Here is a 17365-nt window from a genome sequence, read left to right on the forward strand (position 1 = left end):
TGTTTCAGGGTTTGTGAGAGTTCTTCCTGCTTCTACAGCTAGTACACCAAGAGCCTCAGCTGTGTTCATAACTGCCTCTATTATTGAATCTGCTTTATCAGCTTCACAATATCCTATGGAACCTCCACCTATTGCTACTGCAGTAGCAGCAAGCCGTGCAACTGTATCCAATTTAACACCAGTCGTTGGAAGTTCTCCCTGTGTTGCCACTCCTGTCACTACGGCACTTGCTGGTATTTTTACTGGTATTTTCAAAGTCCTCGGCATTTTAACAACGTTTGCAATCATTCCCGGCACACCAAGCAGTGCTCCCAACAACAGCCCTGTGGTAACACCAGCAGCCATCTTGAGAATATTGTAGACTCTGTTCTCTGCCTCCTCTCTGATTTCTTCCTGTGACATGTTTCTTGATGACGATCTAATGCTCAATTCAATTCAATTTTATTTATATAGCGCCAAATCACAACAAAAGTCGCCTCAAGGCGCTTCATAGATAATGCTCTCTTGCTGTTGTTGTATTGCCTTCTCCACTTCTTGTAGCATCTTGTAGCATCTCATTTGTGTAACAGCCACTGCCATTGTTCCTCACCATCTCTTATTGTGTTGAGCAGGTTTTCCCTCTGTAGCTGGTTGTTTCTGTATTCATGCTGCGGGTTGTTGTTCCAGTATTTGTTATCAAAGACGTGGCAGCGCCCACCGCATCTCTCTAACAACTCACATAGACGGTTGTTGCCCCTGCAAAACTCTTCAATCTGCATTCCTTCAGGAAGATTGTCACAGGCAAGCACAGCATACCTGAAAGCTTCTTCAGAAAAAGACTATGACAGAAGACTATGAAGACTATGATATTGGTAATAACCTCATTCTCCTCATTCTCAGGATCTGTGAATCTCTCCACTTTCAGTAAAATAAGAAAAGCGTGAGGTCCAGGAGAACACTCTACGACACTCCTTGTAATCTCATTCCTCAGATCCTCTTCAGACGTGCGATCGTCAATTATAGAGACAGATGTTCCATTCACCAATCTGGTAGCTTCTCTACACTGACTTGTTCCAGGGTTTTCAGCATGACCCATCTCAAACACCATCTCTCCAAATATGGTGTTGGCCAAGCTGCTTTTCCCCATTTCCAGATTTTCCCAGCAAGATAATCTTCAAGTGTTCTGCAAATAAGAGAATATTTCTTTTTAAAAAGTATTTTAGTCCCAGTCAAAGTTAATCTGACTAAATACAAATTTCACTTATTAAATCATGATTTCATATATAAGGGGAGAAACCAAACATGCAAACATACTTAGTTTTCTTTATTTACAGCTCTTTTTACATAGAAATGTTTTGAGCTGATAAAATGAGGCATTCTTCTACGTTACAGTACTCGAGTGATCACAACATTTTGAAAACTGTTTTTGTCCTCACCAATTATAACTTTAAGATCTTATGCTGGGCTTACACTGTGCGATTTTTTCAGTCGCGCGATTCAGCTCCTGCTCAAACTGTACGATTGACTCGCAGGGGTTAGAAGTTCATAGGTCACGATGCAGGGTCTCACACTATACGACCCGATGCTCTGATGTGACCCGAGTGCTCACACTGTGCGTCCATAAAATGAAGGTTATAACAGAAAATCTGTCGCTCGCTCTCTCTGTCTTTCACTCACACAGACACGCCACCACCATCAACTTTGCTAAATTGCTAATGAAAAACATTGATCAGGCAGCTGTGATTGAGCAGCAGTGTAGATCCAACTATTTTCACGGTTGTTGTGTCGTGATAATTTTGTGAGGCCACATCGAAAAGGCTCGGATGAGCTTTCCAAAGTTCTACAAGTTGTGCCTCCATCGCTTGTGTCCAGATCACACGCTGCACTGCCGTGCTGCGCCGTCTTTTTCGCTGACATTTGTGTTTGCGCGTGCGCAGTGTGACAAACTGCGGTGACACCCTCACGACGGTGAGGTGCACCCTGTCTATAAAATATGAACATGTTACTAAAGGCCGCTGAAGTTGAGCATAGAGGATCCCTTACTTAGTGTGGCATTAGACTGCCACCTATTATGGCCTTCATGGATAACCAGTAGGACGACAGAGTACCAAGGTGGAGCATGCTCCAGCACCCCACAAAGGGACTCCAAGAAGACTGGGTACTCTGAGCTGTCTTCCGATGAAACTACAGACTGTCACGACCGGGTGGCCAGACACAGGTAAGTGGACTCAAATGCAGACACCACACGGCGGCTCGGAGGTATAGTGCAAACGAACAATTTATTTGGCACTCAAAAATGGCACACATGGTAACATGGTAGACTAATGTGCCTGTGTTAATTCAGCTCCATATTATTGTGTGAAGTTGCACTGGGTTGGGAGTGGTTTTGTGTGTGTGTGTGTGTGTGTCACATTTTTGGTGAGCCAATGGCTGGAATGGGGTTGGACTAATTAGAGGCAGGTGTACTTGATTGCACTGATACACTGGTCTACTTATAGCCCACACTACAAACACTGCTGTGTCGTTTTGTCTCTCTGTGCAGGTATGTAATGTGATGAAATCAGATATGTTTGGGATAGATGGATTTTGTGCTATGAATTCTATAGTGAAAGTGTCGTTTTGTCTCTCTGTGCAGGCCAGGGCCTATTATATGCCACAGCCTAAAGGTAGCAGAGTTGCAGAGGCTGGAGTGACCACTGGCTATATGCTTGCAGGGTGGTGGGTCTCCAAGGACAACTTCTAACCCTGTTACAGGCAACACGTGGAGTGCAACTGGCCGTGTGGCATAGCTGGCTCTGGCCTTGGGACTGTGTGTTTTTTATATAATTCATAAATGGGACACTGGACTGTTTTATCTTTTATCTCTTGATATTTTTTTTTGTCAATAAATTATCTTTTAGAATTTTATTGACTCTCATCTTTTTGCCCACGACAGAGACGGTTGGTCAGACCTAGAATCTTTCTTTGGGTGTGTTACACCATGGACGAGGTATAAGAAACAAAAACGCTAATCGTGAACTAAGGGCGAGAGGGAAAACAGACCTCTGAACATTGGCTACCTACTATCAAAGTTTCTGATTATGGTACTTAGAATCTGTAGCTACAAACCCACTGTGATTAGCAAGGGCTAGCAGATAAGCTGTCACCAGGAATGCAGAGAAAGTAAACAAGTCTTGGCTAGACCAAAATAATTGTTAAACCAATAAACAAGAATCACACTGCATGTGCAGCAGCAAAGCCAAAAGGAAATAGTCTCTTTATCGGGCTGGGCACGTTATTTGGGATTTTCCGGAGCAGGCATACAAGGTACAGGGTCACAGGGTTTCTCTGAGTCACTGTAGGCTAATGAAAGGAGTGTAGAGTCAATGCGTGCCCCACGCAGCAGTCCAAGAAGTGGTGGCAACAAAATTCAGACTTACTTGTCTGGGTTGACGGCGAGGCTAGGAGGGGATTAGTGGTCCGAGTGAGGCTAAACAGGTTCGTGTACACTCACTGTGAAGTGTAGGGCAGGGAGGCAGGTGAATAGCGCCGAGAATAGTAGCAGGCCAGCGACGGGGAGTGAGTGGTTACAGGCAGCAAGATCCAATCCACTGTGAAGCTGCAGAGGCAAGTAGACAGGGTTAGCGTGACAAAAACAGGGTTTACCGAGCTATGACTCTCACTAACGCGGGTTAGCTGACGTTCCAACAAGGAATGTTTGAGAACGCTGGTCTTAAGAGCCTCCCAACAAATTACACACAGGTGCCACAAACGAGGGGTGTGGTGACTCTGCCCAGTGATGGATTTACTGACACGCAAGAAAACACAGCACTCACCCGGACCATGACACAGACGACAATCAGGATCTGTTTCCCAACCCAAAGGCGCAGGGAACAAACCCTCTCGTCCACCGGGAGAAACCCCAACGTACAGGCAGTAAGCCGAGGGGATACTAGGATACCCACCCCAGCCCGCCGCTTCTCACCAAGGGCAACTCCAGACTGAGACAGAGTCCAGCCCCTCTCCAGGAGACTGGTGCTAGAGCCCAAGGCCGTGTGTTGAGGTCAGCCTGACTAGCCAGTACCTCTCAACCTCACGCACTAATCCAAGCTCCTTCCCACCAGAGAAGTCACTTCCACTTTCCAGTCACTAAATGTGTGCAAGCTGTACAAACCACAGGGGGAAGTTTTTGCATAGATACATTTTACATATTGCAGCAATGAAGCAACTCAAAATTGTTTGACAGGATTCTTACATAAAATTAATGTTATAGATTAGTCTTTTTAAATGTACTTACCAAGGTGTTTGTATATCCTGGCCATGCCTGTCTTTTACGGGCAGTTGATGTGTGATTTTCTGTCTCTGCTGATGTTCTGCTTTTCAATAGTATAGTTTCATCTTTATCCTTCTGAACTGTTTGTATCTGTGGAAACGTGGCAGAAATGTGAGGCAAACAGGTCAGAAGGAAACAGAAAAAGTTAAAAAGACAGGTTGAACAAACACTGAAACATTTTTTCTTCTTTGCCTCGTCCGTCCCCCTTTGTCCTTTGATAGTGTTGTCTTGTCATTTGTGTCACACAGAGCATCAGTGGTGCCTTTAGAAATCTGTTCTTTCTGCACTCGAAGTCTTGACACAATCCATAATTGGTTTGTTTAAACTCAATTCAATTCAAATTTATATAGCGCAGAATCACAACCTTACGATTACTAGGTGAGCCTAGATGTTTTAACAAATTCTATGAATCTGATTTCAAACTGACTCAATACCAAACACACGTTCTTCCAGCTCCATCACTTGTATGTAATGCTGCACATTACATTTTAAGAAGTGCGCCCCTGTGTGAAGAAACACTGAGCTGATTTGCACCATAAAAAAGACGAGAACCTACAAAATCAAATTGACGTGGTTAATGAACGGCTCCAGATCTATCAAACTTTCAAGGAAAGATGCCTGAAACTGGAGTCTGAGGGAAAAGGCCAAGCAGGTAGATCACTGTTTATAGTCATACTAAGGCCGTGAATAATCATCACAAGGAAGCAAACTGGAGATAGAAGTGGTTAATGTCTTAATGAAAAAACATATGGGATGACTCAAGAAACTCATAGATTAACACAGGAGTACACATATTTGAAAGGTTTTATGGAAAATTATAATTCACTGAAGGCAGAGAAAGAGACTAAACAACCAAAACAAACCTCTGGAGAGAAGTGTGAGAAGCTGACATCAAGGTTTCTAAGAAAGAAGCTTTACAGGAAAACATGATGAACTAGAATTTGAGACTAAACAACCAGACAATCTAATCAGGTCAGAAAAACGCTGTGCTTTTAATGAGCAGCTTTGACAGCGACCAATCAAACACCAGCAGCTTCATGCTGACAAACTCATACTTCAATCAACTGCGTTTTAGTCACCTTTTGTGAGAATTCAGACTTTAACCTGTTGTGTTTAAAGCTGCTCTCTTTGACTAAATATCAAAGAGAGCAGCCTCTGTCAGTGCGCCCCAGGGTGGCTGTGGCTACAATGTAGCTTGCCATCACCAGTGTGTGAATGTGTGTGTGAATGGGTGGATGACTGGATATGTAAAGCGCTTTGGGGTCCTTAGGGACTAGTAAAGCGCTATATAAATACAGGCCATTTACCATTTAAATAGACACAAGTAATCAGCTGAACAAAATATTAATTAAACAAACTGGCATCAGTCAATAGTTAGGCAAGCAAGCAAAATAATTTGGCAAGTTGGCAAAACAATCAATCCATCAGTGAAAAAAAACATTAACTTGTCAAATTATTAAAACATCAAATATGTATCATTTGTGTAAATGTGAAGGAGTGTCTTCCTCCCCTCATCCCCAACCAGCAGATGACTGCACCTCACTGCACATGGTTCTGCTGGAGGTCTTGTCCTTTTAAAATGGAGTTTTTCCTTCCCACTGTCACCAAGTGCTTACTCACAGGAGGTTCTTTAAATGTTAGGGTTTTCTCTGTACTATTGTAGGCTCGGGATTGTGAAACATATGAAATAAATGCATACAATTTGATCTTGTAATAAAAAATAAATAAATCAGAAAACAACCAGAAAAACATGCTCAAAGTGCTGAGCTTCTTTATTTGAACTATACCAGACTGAGCAACTCATCAGAATCGGAGTTTCTGCAGCAGAAACCTTAAAATGTTACATCTAAAACACACCTGATACTTTCTGATATTGAAGCAGGATTTTATCAAATAATTCATCTGTCTGTTAGAGCAGATATAATGTGAGAAAACTGTCTTCATTATTTCCATAAAATTACCATATCTTTAATATGACTTCACTCAGCTTTCTAAAAGTTTCACAAATTAAAACAAGAACACAGTGTGGTTATGAGCAGTTAGAAGCTCAATACGTTTGAATCGGTGATCATTTCAAAGAATTTAAAAGATGAGCTCAATAATAATCCCTAAGAATCTTCTAATCAAAGCTCAAACGAAAAACGTCAACGATTTTGAGCCTGTGAGGGCTTTTTAGACTCAGAACTGCATCCTCTGGTGGCTGTGGGAGGAACTGCAGCTGAGTTTAGTAGAGCTTCATGGAGCCCTCAAAGAGCCGACTCAGATCCTCCACCGTGTGCGCTCTGGGAGACAGCTTGGTCACTCGCTCCTGGAAACAAACCAGAAGAAATAAAACATAAATCAACACATGTATCTAAACAAATATCTCCTTAAAGCCACGTTACAAATAGCACCTCCTTGTGAAGGACACAGGGCCAGGGTGGACCAGGTTTAGGCCTGGTCCACCCTGGCCCTGTGTCCTTCACTATCTCACATTACATCACATTTGCAGATATGAAATCAGCTAATTCAAAGAATCAAAGAAGTCTATGAATAACAAGGTCGCATTAAAAGATTACATGGGGAGAAAACACAATACTACGGGGCCTTCCACTCTGTCTGGACAGTTTAATACCCTTCTAACATTCAAACCAGAAAACAAATTGCACATGTTTTTGAGGAAAAACATACAAAGCAAGTAGCCTCTGAGTTCGAACAGGATGTGAACCCAGGACCTCTCACACCCTAAGCACTAAGGTCTTGAATAATCGTCACAAGGAAGCAAACTGGGGATAGAAGTGACATCAAAAGAGAGAGGTTGATGTCTTAATGTAAAAATATGGGATGACTCAAGAAATTCACAGTTTAACCCAGGAGTACACATATGAAGGTGAACTCTGACCCACCTGAGGGATAGTTCCTTTTACTAGTGCCGGGATGTCGTCTTTGGTGTATCCCACAGCTCCCAGTCCATCTTCCACGTGCAGGCCAAACAGAATCTGACGCAGCGTGTCGGCCAGAACGGCACCCGCATCCTCCCTCTTCACCTGCCGGATATCTGCACCTGAACATAGCACAGAGAAAGTCTGTTACTGCACAATTTTTAAAGAGTGATGGCAGTTTTGGTGAATTTGGATATTTTCTATTGATAGCTGAAGAAATAAAGTGCTACTACTGCAAAAAATAAAGAAAGAAAATTACATTTTTTCTATTTTAGACTTCTTTAAAAAGGTACAAAGAGCCCTTAAAAACCTTATTTTTGAATACCTTCAATATTCTTAAATAACTGAAAAGTCTCTCAATGGAGGCATTTAAGGTCCCGCTGACTGTCTTGGATGTTTGATGTTTCACTGTTTGTGTGCCCTGTTGTTGTTGGATGTTCCTCTCCAGTGTATTTCTGTCTTTTTTTCTAACTGGTTTTATTTGGCTCATTGAAGTCTGGAAACCTTTTGGTTTGGCTGGATAAATAAAGTAGACATTCCACACAGTCTCTATTATACTAAATCTAATATGGCCTAGTGTGAGGCGTTCAGGTACCGAGGATCTCTGCGGCCTCAAGGTGGCGCTCCGGACACATCGGGGCTGTGAAGTTGAAGACGGCCGGAGACGTAAGGACAACGGAGAGCCCGTGAGGCTGAAAACACAAAGTTTAACAGAACATTTTATTTAAAAGCTACACAGGTCGAGTATGAAACAAAGCAAAGTTCTGTGTGGAGTTCCTCAGGAAACCTGCACGGGTCCATCTCAGTCAGAGGTGTAGTGTTTTGTTTAAGCACCAGAGCATTGGCCACGCTTGAGTCATCCTTTGTTTCTAATCTTGTTTGACCATCATTCAGCTCTAATTAAGCAAAGTGATCAAACGTCAGAATGAATTTAAGAATATGAAGTCATCTGTCTGACCATCCTCATCAGTTCTTCCATGCTGCTCACAGCTCTCTCCCTCCCTGGTGTCTTTTCTCTCAGTCTTTCCAACGTTGCCATCTCTCTACTTCACTTATTTCTGCTCAATTTTTAATTCTGCATTATTCTCATCACAACATGTGAGTAATTAATAAAATATCACTAAAAACTTTATAATAATGCCAGAGTACCTCAAGTTTTTTGTTGGTCAGTTTGTACATAAATGATTTACCTGAAATTTGTACCTGTAGTGTAACTTATAAATGTTTGCTAATGATATGCTTTTATATCTATATGTTAAAAACCAAGAAGCAACAGTCCCTTTAAAATAAACAAACCCATAGCTCTTCACTCACTCCTGACCCTGCGTGTTTATAGCTGAGCCCCCTTCTGCTGAAACCAGCAGAACTGAAGTTAACTAAGTTTCAGGGTTTTAGTCTCATTTCTGCACAGAAATTGGGTCATAATCTAAATATTTTTGTGGGACTTTGCTCAAAACACCATTCTCCTACAGTGTCTTCTTTCTATTAGACTCATACACTTCAGATAGAAATGTGTATCAACCTCATCTGTTAATGTGACTGTGTTAAGATAAGAAGGAACTTTATTGTCCCACGTGGCCAAACAGTACTAAATATAGCAGCACTTGCATGTGAAAACCAGCTCCAAACCTCGAGAAGTAAATTACTTATCTAATTAGTAAAAATTTGTTTCCCTTAATACAGCTCCAGCAAACATTCAAGTACATGATGATGTGACTCCAAAGTACAATAGATGTTGGGACAAAGGAGAGCTTATAGTGATTTGTTTTACAAGTACTTGCTGTTTACTGGGGCCGAGGGTAATAAGTCATACTCTGAAAAATGGATCATTAACAAATTTATGAGCCTGAGGAAAAAACTGATTTCTTGTATCTTGATTGGAGAGATTGGTGCTCTTTCATTTCTATGTTTGCATATTTTCATTGCTGTTTTTACCAGTTTAATCTTCAGTCTTGACTTTACTGTAAGTAAACCAAATCAAGCTGCTGCACCATATCTAATCAAACTTTAAAGCACTGCATTATAAAAAAAAACAAAAACATAAACTTATCGCTACAAACGATGTGTGTTAGACTTTAAAAAGTACCTGCAGAAAAATAAAGGCATGCAACTGTCCACATGTCACAGTAACAGCACCTTCATGTACTCAGGCCTAGAATGAGCGATAAATTGTGTTCATGGTACAGGCCAGCTGCTTCACACAGAGTTCTGTTTGTAATAATGCAGCTCTCTTTTGGATAAATCCTGAATAAATAACCGTGGAAATGTTGTTTTCCATCTTGGAAAATGAAAATCATCACTCCAGCTGCACTACACCAGTGATCTCAGCCAAGAACATCTGTTTGCAGTGCCAGCTGTCAGTAGCGGTTTTTGATACAGGCGACACGGGCGGTTGCCCGGGGCGGCATCGTGGTGGGGTGCGGCATCACGGACATTGGCCAAAAAAAAAAAAAAAAAAAAAAAAATTGTTCGTACTCATGCTGCCCCAACATCAGCCAGCGCATATTGGGAATGGCATAGGCACCGATCGGCCTTCTATTGCGGCTAGCTTGACTGTGACTTCGTAAGTGAGGGCTCACTTGACCGCGGTCCCATTAGCTGGGAGTTTGCAAGGTGCGACTGCTGCTTGTGGCACAGGGAGGAGGAGGCGGGGCGGCGGGACAGACACCAGACATTATGATACAGACTTGTAATTTGTACCAATGTTTTTTCTAAATTCTGTACGCGAAAGGTGGGTGGACCTGCTCTGCTGCTGAGTGTCAAAGTAAACTTTATTGTCATCAGCTACAGTCCAGTATATAGAGAGAGGAGACGACGAGGCTCCAGTTACAGCAGTGCAAGAAAACAAACAATAAATATAAGAAGAGTAAGAAAATAAATATAACTTTAGGACTTGGGGTAAAGGGATCAATAACAATTTAAAATTTATAATTTACAGTTTGATGATTTAAAGTCTCACACACAACCCGTCGAAAGGGGAGGGGGGGGCAGCTGCTTCCAAATAGAGCACATTTCATTCATAATGTTGTAAATCCAAGCTCATTGTGTATTCATGATTTGAATTCTGGGTTGTGCAAAATCCCAGAAATACACCTTAGACAAAGCAAATCTGTGAACTAAGATGTAGGTCTATTAGGTTATGTTGTGGTGATCATCGGGTTGGGGGACTTATGTTCATACTGAAGTGCAAAACTAAAACCAAGATGGACAAGAAAAGTTGAAAGTCATCAGGTGCTCAGTTTAGAAAAAATAGAAAAGAAGAGGAGGAGAAACGAGCAACAGATACAGGTAAGCAGATGTGTCATTGGATAATGGCAGGTCATCCTGAAACAATCAGAGTCAGAATCAGAATACTTTATTAATCCCTAAGGAAATTATGTGCGTTACAGTTGCCCCAAAAAGAAATGGTAAAAATAGTAACAGTAACAGACTCAACTCCAAACAATATGTTACAGATTTTAATATTAATTAGTCATTGTCAATTGTTGATTTGTCCTGTTCTTATTGTATGACGTATCATGATAGCTGTTTGGTAGCCGTTTGCATACTATGCTTACTCTCTCTAACTTCATATGTGTGTGTTTCTCTGGTGAAATTCAGTATGGTTCTGACAACAGTTTTATGTTAATGTACAATCCTTAATATGTTTTATGTGTGTGTGTGTGTGGCGCCCAGGGCGCCAAACAGGCTAGGACCGTCACTGCCAGCTGTGATGTCCAGTAATGATCACTCACCACTAGGGGGTGCTCCACGTTGTAACCCTTGGCTGAGTGAGTCTTGACGTTTCCTGCGATGGGATAGGACATCCCGTGACTGAAAGGAAGGAACCACAAACAGGTTGAAACGCTCACGCAAAGGTCTGGATCAGTTTAGCTCAAATAGGAAAATATGCACGTTGGCTATGAGAGCTCAAATAAACTGCAAAATAAGAAAAGTCCTGCAAATAGAAAAACACTACAAAAGCACACAAAACACATTGCGGGAGGGGGCAATAAAGTTGTATGTCTCAATCACATGAATCACACAATACTGCAGATACATGTTTGCTATTAGCTGTATACCATTAGCTTGTTACTTTCATCACATGATTGACTCCACAAAAACACTTCTGGTTTGTTATCTGTTTTTTTTTTTTTTGTTCTTCTGCATCGTCTGCTGGTGTTTCTACATTTTCAGTGCATTTCATCCACTCATCACTGTAAATAAGGCCTTAAACTGTCCCTAAAGTTTCAATGTGATGTCACCAAAGTGTTAAAGAACACCTACAATCACAGGTGACATTTTAAAACCACAATCAGCTGTCTGTACTGCAACGCTGCAGAAACAGATCCATGAACTTATGAGCTAAAAACCCTCTTCAAAGCCTGATTTCCATTCTCACTGATGAAGTTCAAGGAAACGTTTGCAGTTTAATTGAAGCAAATTAAATAGTTAAACAAATTTCAAAAGAAGATCAGCTGATGAGCACAAACAGCCTGCATGCAGGATTACAGGAAATCTCAGTCTTAGTCTTACCACAGATGAACCCCGGCATTCCCAAAGCCAATCCCCGCAAACACGCTGGCCAGGTGCATGCTGGAACGAGCCTCCAGGTCCTCAGGGTCTCGCACAGCTCTGTAATCAATCAATCAAGACTTATTTCAATTACAAATGAATTCAGTTGAATGAAATGCATATCATGGATATACTTTAGCTGTAGTTGGGGCCATACCGTTTCATGTACTTGGCAACCACATGGAGAGCATGGCGGGACCAGACATCGCTGATGGGGTTGCTGCCCTGGTAGGCTGGGCGGTTGATGGGGTTTGTAGGGCAGGGGCTCCTCTGGTCGTAGGGCAGGGCGGTGTATGACTCCAGGGCATGACTGAAAGGCAGAGATCAATCAGTGTGATGGAAGTGTCTCACATCAGGTTGGCAGTATCTCTACCTCTACGAAAACATGAAGGGAACACGCCATCATCACAGCAAATAATAATTATATTAATACTAATAATATAATGATAACAAAAATATTAATGATGAATCAAAAAAGACAGAAAATGCAGAAAATGAATAAATAAGTAAGTACAGACAGACCAGAGGACGTCGAAGCCACTGTTGGCGGCGACTCTCTCAGGCATGCTCAGTGTGTGCGTCGGGTCCACGATGCCCAGTGTGGGTCTGATGGCTCTGCTGGCAATTCCTGAGCATAAACAGCCAATCACAGCTCAGGGTCCATCATAAGAACTTGGATAATGAGTAACAGCTCCTGCAGCTTGGTTTCTATTGGCTGATTTATGATTTCTATTAAATCTTCACTGACTGTCTTTCTAAAACATCTCAAAGGGGAAAATCAACTTCTAATATGCTTTTATATCCCTATTTTTATACCTGTTTTGGCTTTTAAGGGCTCGTAGTCGAAAATGGCGACACCTGTGGTCTCACTGCCGGTGCCTGCAGTTGTGGGAACTGGACACAAAAACCCAAAGTTAGCCACAAAGATGGAGGAAGAAGGAAAAAAAGCGGGACGCGTCATACCTGCAATCAGGGGTTTCACAGCTCCACTCACCGGCTTCCCTTTGCCAATCGGAGCGTTGACAAAGTCCAGGAAGTCGGCATCGGGGTGACACGCGTACAGATTGGCCGCTTTACATGTGTCGATCACTGAGCCACCGCCCACCGCCACAAACGCATCAAAGGCGTGGTTTTTAGCAAAGGAGATGGCATCTTTAAAGCTGAAATTCAGCAGAGATCGAGCTGAGGTCATTTCAGCTGATAAATTAACTTATTCATTTACTTACTGATTGTCTGCCATTAACACTGCTTAAGTATTTCAGCACTCTGATGTGCACACGGTTCATTCTGTGAGGAGGAAGGGTCATGTGACCCTGTGAAAAGCCCCTATGTAGGTATGTGAGCTGACTCAGAGCCAGGAAAAAGCCTGGCTCTGATGAACTTTCTTCTCTCCTCTCTGATGAGACATTTTGGACACAAAGACATGTTTTTTTCTCTTCATCTGACAGGCAATCATTAATCAGACCGTCACTTGTGACAGCGACCTCATTGAACGCACCTGGAGTCCGTTGGCTCGACGCGGACATTGTCATAGACTTTGTACTTGACTCCATTTTTCACTAGAGACTCCACAACAGCCTTCATTGGAGGAAGTTGGGACAAGTTCCTGTCTGTCATCACGCAGACGTTTTTTGCGCCGAGGTTCTGCAGGTCCTGCACGCAGAGAACAGCGAACAGCCACAATGATAGGAAGGACAACACAGAGAGCCACATTGGTCACTCCTTCTCAATGCATCACATTAAAAGAAGAAAGAAAAATTCCTATCTGACCATCACATGACAGCAATGAGGAGGATGAAGATGGTTACCATGCCGATCTCTTTGCTGACTCCTTCTCCATAGCGGATGTTGGAACTCGCCATCTGAAGGAAATAAAAAGAGAGTGAGTGCAGTACCTACCTGAGTAGGTGCTAATGGAAAAGGCATATAAGTGTGTAGTTTATCAGTCTGTTTATCATTGGGATAAAGACTGTCCACACAAAGACGAGCAAGTCAAGACTGATGGTGGTACACATAAAGTTGAGGATTGTTACCTCACCCACAGAAATCCTTATGACCCAGTGACCTTACGCATTTATCCAAGATAGATACACCTAAGTATCAATCTGAAAATCCTATATCGCCTCATTCTTGAGTTACTGTGTTCACAAACTTGTGGGTCTATGCCATGGCCTGTCCAACAGGGTGCCAATAATACCCCATCAGCCTTTTACGGCTAAGGAGTAAAAATGCCACTGTGCAGACTTTGCATGAAACAAAGATGAGATGAGCAGCATCAAAGAACTTATACAAACTCAAAACTTGGAATTTTTGACAACCTCAACAGTCTGTAGGTGGAGGTTACAGGTGTCAGTTCCTGTTAATGCACCACAGGAAATACAGATACGGTGGTTTGGGAGTTAGTTCTAGATCAACAGATCCATGTGTAACATGCGAGCCGCAAAGTTTGTACTAAAATAAGCTGTGTAAACATGTTGGGACTATTTCTGCTGGAAAGTTGGAAAGTTGGACATGTCAACATTGAAGTCTATGGGGACTAAGTTACTCCTTGGACCCTCTGCTGGATGTTAGAAGAACTGCAGCTTTCATGCTGCTTTGATTTTTAGTCTCTCCTGTATTTGTACAGGTCAAAGCTTCAAATGAAATTCAGTGCATTTTCAGAGCAATCCCACAGACTAAAGGAACTACTTTGTGGGTCTTAGAAAAGGGAGGAGCTCGGTTTGGAGAGCTGACAGTTTTAGCTACTTCTGCAGATGAATCCAGGAAAACATTCAAAACTGTAAGTTCTCATTCTGTGGTTGGTTGAATCCATCAGTTGATTAAAAAAATGAAAGAAGCTTCATTTGAATGTGTGAATGTGAGCTGAACTCTGAGCTGACACACGTTAATGATTTACATCTCCTAACAGCCTTCAAGCTGAACTTCTTAAATCAGACACTTATTAAACAGAGTCTGGTGTGACGTTACCTCAAAGGCATAGTCAGTTTTCCGGACGGTGCAGGGTGCCGCTCTGACACCTGCAGAGATAGAAATCAAGCCATCAGTTAAGGATCCACATTGATCAGGATGCACTTGTCTGCTTTTTCAGAGACTCTGATAAATACATGAATGATGTGTAGATGAGTGCAGGTTACCCTGGTGGAAGGTGTTGGAGTGAGCAGGACATCTGCACCTGTTCACACAGAGACACACAGAGCAGAAGTCATGTCACCAATCTGCACATTTAGAGAAGGTTCAGCAGTTGAGTTGTTGCAGTAGCTTGTGAACATCTCATACACAGGAAGCATTTCCCTGTCATTCTTCCTCCAACCTGACAAAGATGGGTTCAGTATTTGAACCCAAACTGCCAATGTCCACTCATGAAAACATCCAAAAAGGAGACCATTAGGTTTTTATGTTAGTGTCACGATGTTTCCACGTCCTATGACTCCACTACAATGTGATTGGTCATTTGCAATGTTGAACCTGGACAAAGATTAGTTTTGTTAATTCAGGAACAACACCATGATATCAGAGCGAGCATTAGACGTCAAACTGTGCAAAATGTGAGGATGCACTGACAATTTACATGAGAGAATGTGAAAGGGGCTCTAAAAGCATTAGATATTCCAGGTGCAGCTTTACACCTGTACCTGGTCACATGTGCTCCCAGAAATCACTCAAATTTCACTTTTTTTTAATCGGAAATGTATGCAGTCACATTTGACCACACGTCAAATGTGACTGCAAAACTAGGAGTTTTAATTTAAAAAATCTTTCAGTGAAACATGTTTTTCACAGGTGAGCCGGATTTTAAAGAACTCTCTTCTGATCCAGAACTTGTGGCCTCCTGAGCTCTTCCCTCAATAAAACTGAACTTTAACCGGAAAATTCAAAAACGCTGTTATCTTTGAGCGGACTCTGGCACACTCTGTCTCCATTAACAGTTCTTTTCAGTCTGGATGAATCTATTTCCGGTTCGAATTTAACTTACGCCGCGCGCTCGAGTTGCCTAAGCAGGTGAACGACCCGGTCCCGACCCGCCATGTCCAAGATGTGAATGACCCTCTGCAACGAGCAGCCGACCCCGGTCAACAGGTTGCTTCCGCCTCTGATTTTCACAATAAAGGCCGCTCAGACACATTAGAAGCACGAGGACAGACGTAGAAAACACCCGCTGGGCTGTCATCATTATTATTATTATTATTGTTGTTGTTATTATTATGACAAAATAACGAAATCAAGGCAATAATTCCTCACATGGTACAAAAACTTTAACACAAAAATACTGATATGAATATAAATATAAATCACAATATTTAGATATAATTTACTGTGTATGAGAAAGTAAAATGTTTAATACGTGTATATGCTTCATTACATTCACAAATTTACAAATACCCAGTAAGAAATAGATATAAGAAAAAAAATCATGTGCATGGACTGAACATGAGGTATTTGCAGGCCATGTGTATACATATTTTATGTATATCCTGAGGCTTTTAGTTGTTTGGAGTTGAGGAGTACAAAGTGAACTTTATTTACATATTATAAACTGTAGTAGTTACGTGGGCAAGGGATAGGATGTGGGATTGGGCAGAAGACTGTTGCACATGAGGGTGGTACATAGGTGCTGCGGTGTCAGGTTCAGGGGTGCTACAGTCCTAGGGAACAAGTTGTGTTTCAGTCCGTTTGTGTGTGTTTGGCTAGTTTTTAAAAATGGAAGCAGCGTGAACAAATGGTGTCCTGGGTGTGTACTATCTTCATGGATTTGCCCAGCCCTCTTCACAAAAGTGGTGTAAAGATGACCCAGAGATGCCAGCTGTTAGCTGACTATGTTTTGTCCTGTTTCCACAACACGCTGGGGGGCCTTTTTGTCACTTTTGGCGCGACTACCATACCGGACAGTCATGGAGGTTGTTAGGATGCTCTGTAAAGTTGACCTCCAGGAACCTGAAGCTGAAGTGAATGTACGAATATTGGTTTTAATTCTCATCAGCCTGCAGCAGCACAGAGGACTTATTTTTAGATACATGTATTAAATCACATTCAGGATATTTTCGCCTTTTCCCTTTTTTAACAATAAAACAATAAATCAAAGAAACACAAAGAGTGATGCATTGTAGTGATAATGTGTCAGAACAGGGACTCAAACTAGCAGCCTTCAGCCTCTTCTGCAGGCTTGCTCATTCACACCTATTCACACCTAGCTGCCCATAACATCCCTGTTTACAGTCAGTCCTGCATTTTACTCCATTAGCTGCAAATGAGTTGAAGTAACACTTAAACAAGTTTCTCTTCTGATGGACTTTGCTTTGTATCACAAAGTGGCTTGTTATAGTGTCACTACTAGTGAAGTTTTCTACTCAGCTTCACTTTTAAAAGGTAGAAATTTGTTGTGTGGATCAAGTGCTGTTCATCTTCTTTCGCTGTAGGGGTCGCCACAGCTCATCATATGTTTCCTTTCACGCTATCATTGGCATCACACCTCTGCGTTGGGGTATGAGTCTCGCTACGGCTGGGTCTCAGGTACAAATCCCGTACGAGCCCTGGCAATCTTGCGTCAGGGTTTCTTCATGTAGTCTGTGCATGTTATCAAGTTATGTCATGTTATCATGTT

General features: G+C 42.1%; 1 protein-coding gene and 1 pseudogene across 2 annotated transcripts; both read right to left on the reverse strand.

The window, feature by feature from the left end:
* Nucleotides 1-193: 193 nt before the first annotated feature.
* Nucleotides 194-2100, reverse strand: LOC309703101 (GTPase IMAP family member 7-like; annotated as a pseudogene). The gene is made up of 3 exons: nucleotides 2088-2100; nucleotides 860-1162; nucleotides 194-818 (listed from the first exon to the last, which is right to left on the reverse strand). The product of its transcript is annotated as a GTPase IMAP family member 7-like (transcript).
* Nucleotides 2101-6045: 3945 nt separating this feature from the next.
* adhfe1 (alcohol dehydrogenase iron containing 1) lies at nucleotides 6046-15852 on the reverse strand. Its single transcript, XM_082526366.1, has 14 exons — nucleotides 15740-15852; nucleotides 14901-14938; nucleotides 14734-14783; nucleotides 13575-13628; nucleotides 13265-13419; nucleotides 12730-12926; nucleotides 12583-12660; nucleotides 12289-12394; nucleotides 11924-12076; nucleotides 11728-11826; nucleotides 10947-11025; nucleotides 7808-7904; nucleotides 7177-7334; nucleotides 6046-6599 (listed from the first exon to the last, which is right to left on the reverse strand). The coding sequence occupies exons 1-14, from the start codon at nucleotides 15790-15792 to the stop codon at nucleotides 6516-6518; spliced, it is 1401 nt and encodes a 466-aa protein (XP_082382492.1). The 5' UTR covers nucleotides 15793-15852; the 3' UTR covers nucleotides 6046-6515.
* Between the last annotated feature and the right edge of the window lie 1513 nt (nucleotides 15853-17365).

The sequence above is a fragment of the Aulonocara stuartgranti genome (genome assembly GCF_965226115.1).
Source record: "Aulonocara stuartgranti genome assembly, chromosome: 3".
In the NCBI taxonomy this organism is placed as follows: domain Eukaryota; kingdom Metazoa; phylum Chordata; class Actinopteri; order Cichliformes; family Cichlidae; genus Aulonocara; species Aulonocara stuartgranti.

Excerpts from the sequence above, each read along its gene's own strand:
- adhfe1 (XM_082526366.1), bottom strand. The coding sequence starts at position 15,792 with ATGGCGGGTCGGGACCGGGTCGTTCACCTGCTTAGGCAACTCGAGCGC. Across the intron at positions 13,420-13,574 it reads TCAGCAAAGAGATCGGCATG|GACCTGCAGAACCTCGGCGC; the intron begins GTAACCATCTTC and ends CTCTGCGTGCAG. Across the intron at positions 12,395-12,582 it reads GCCCTTAAAAGCCAAAACAG|GAATTGCCAGCAGAGCCATC; the intron begins GTATAAAAATAG and ends GTTTATGCTCAG.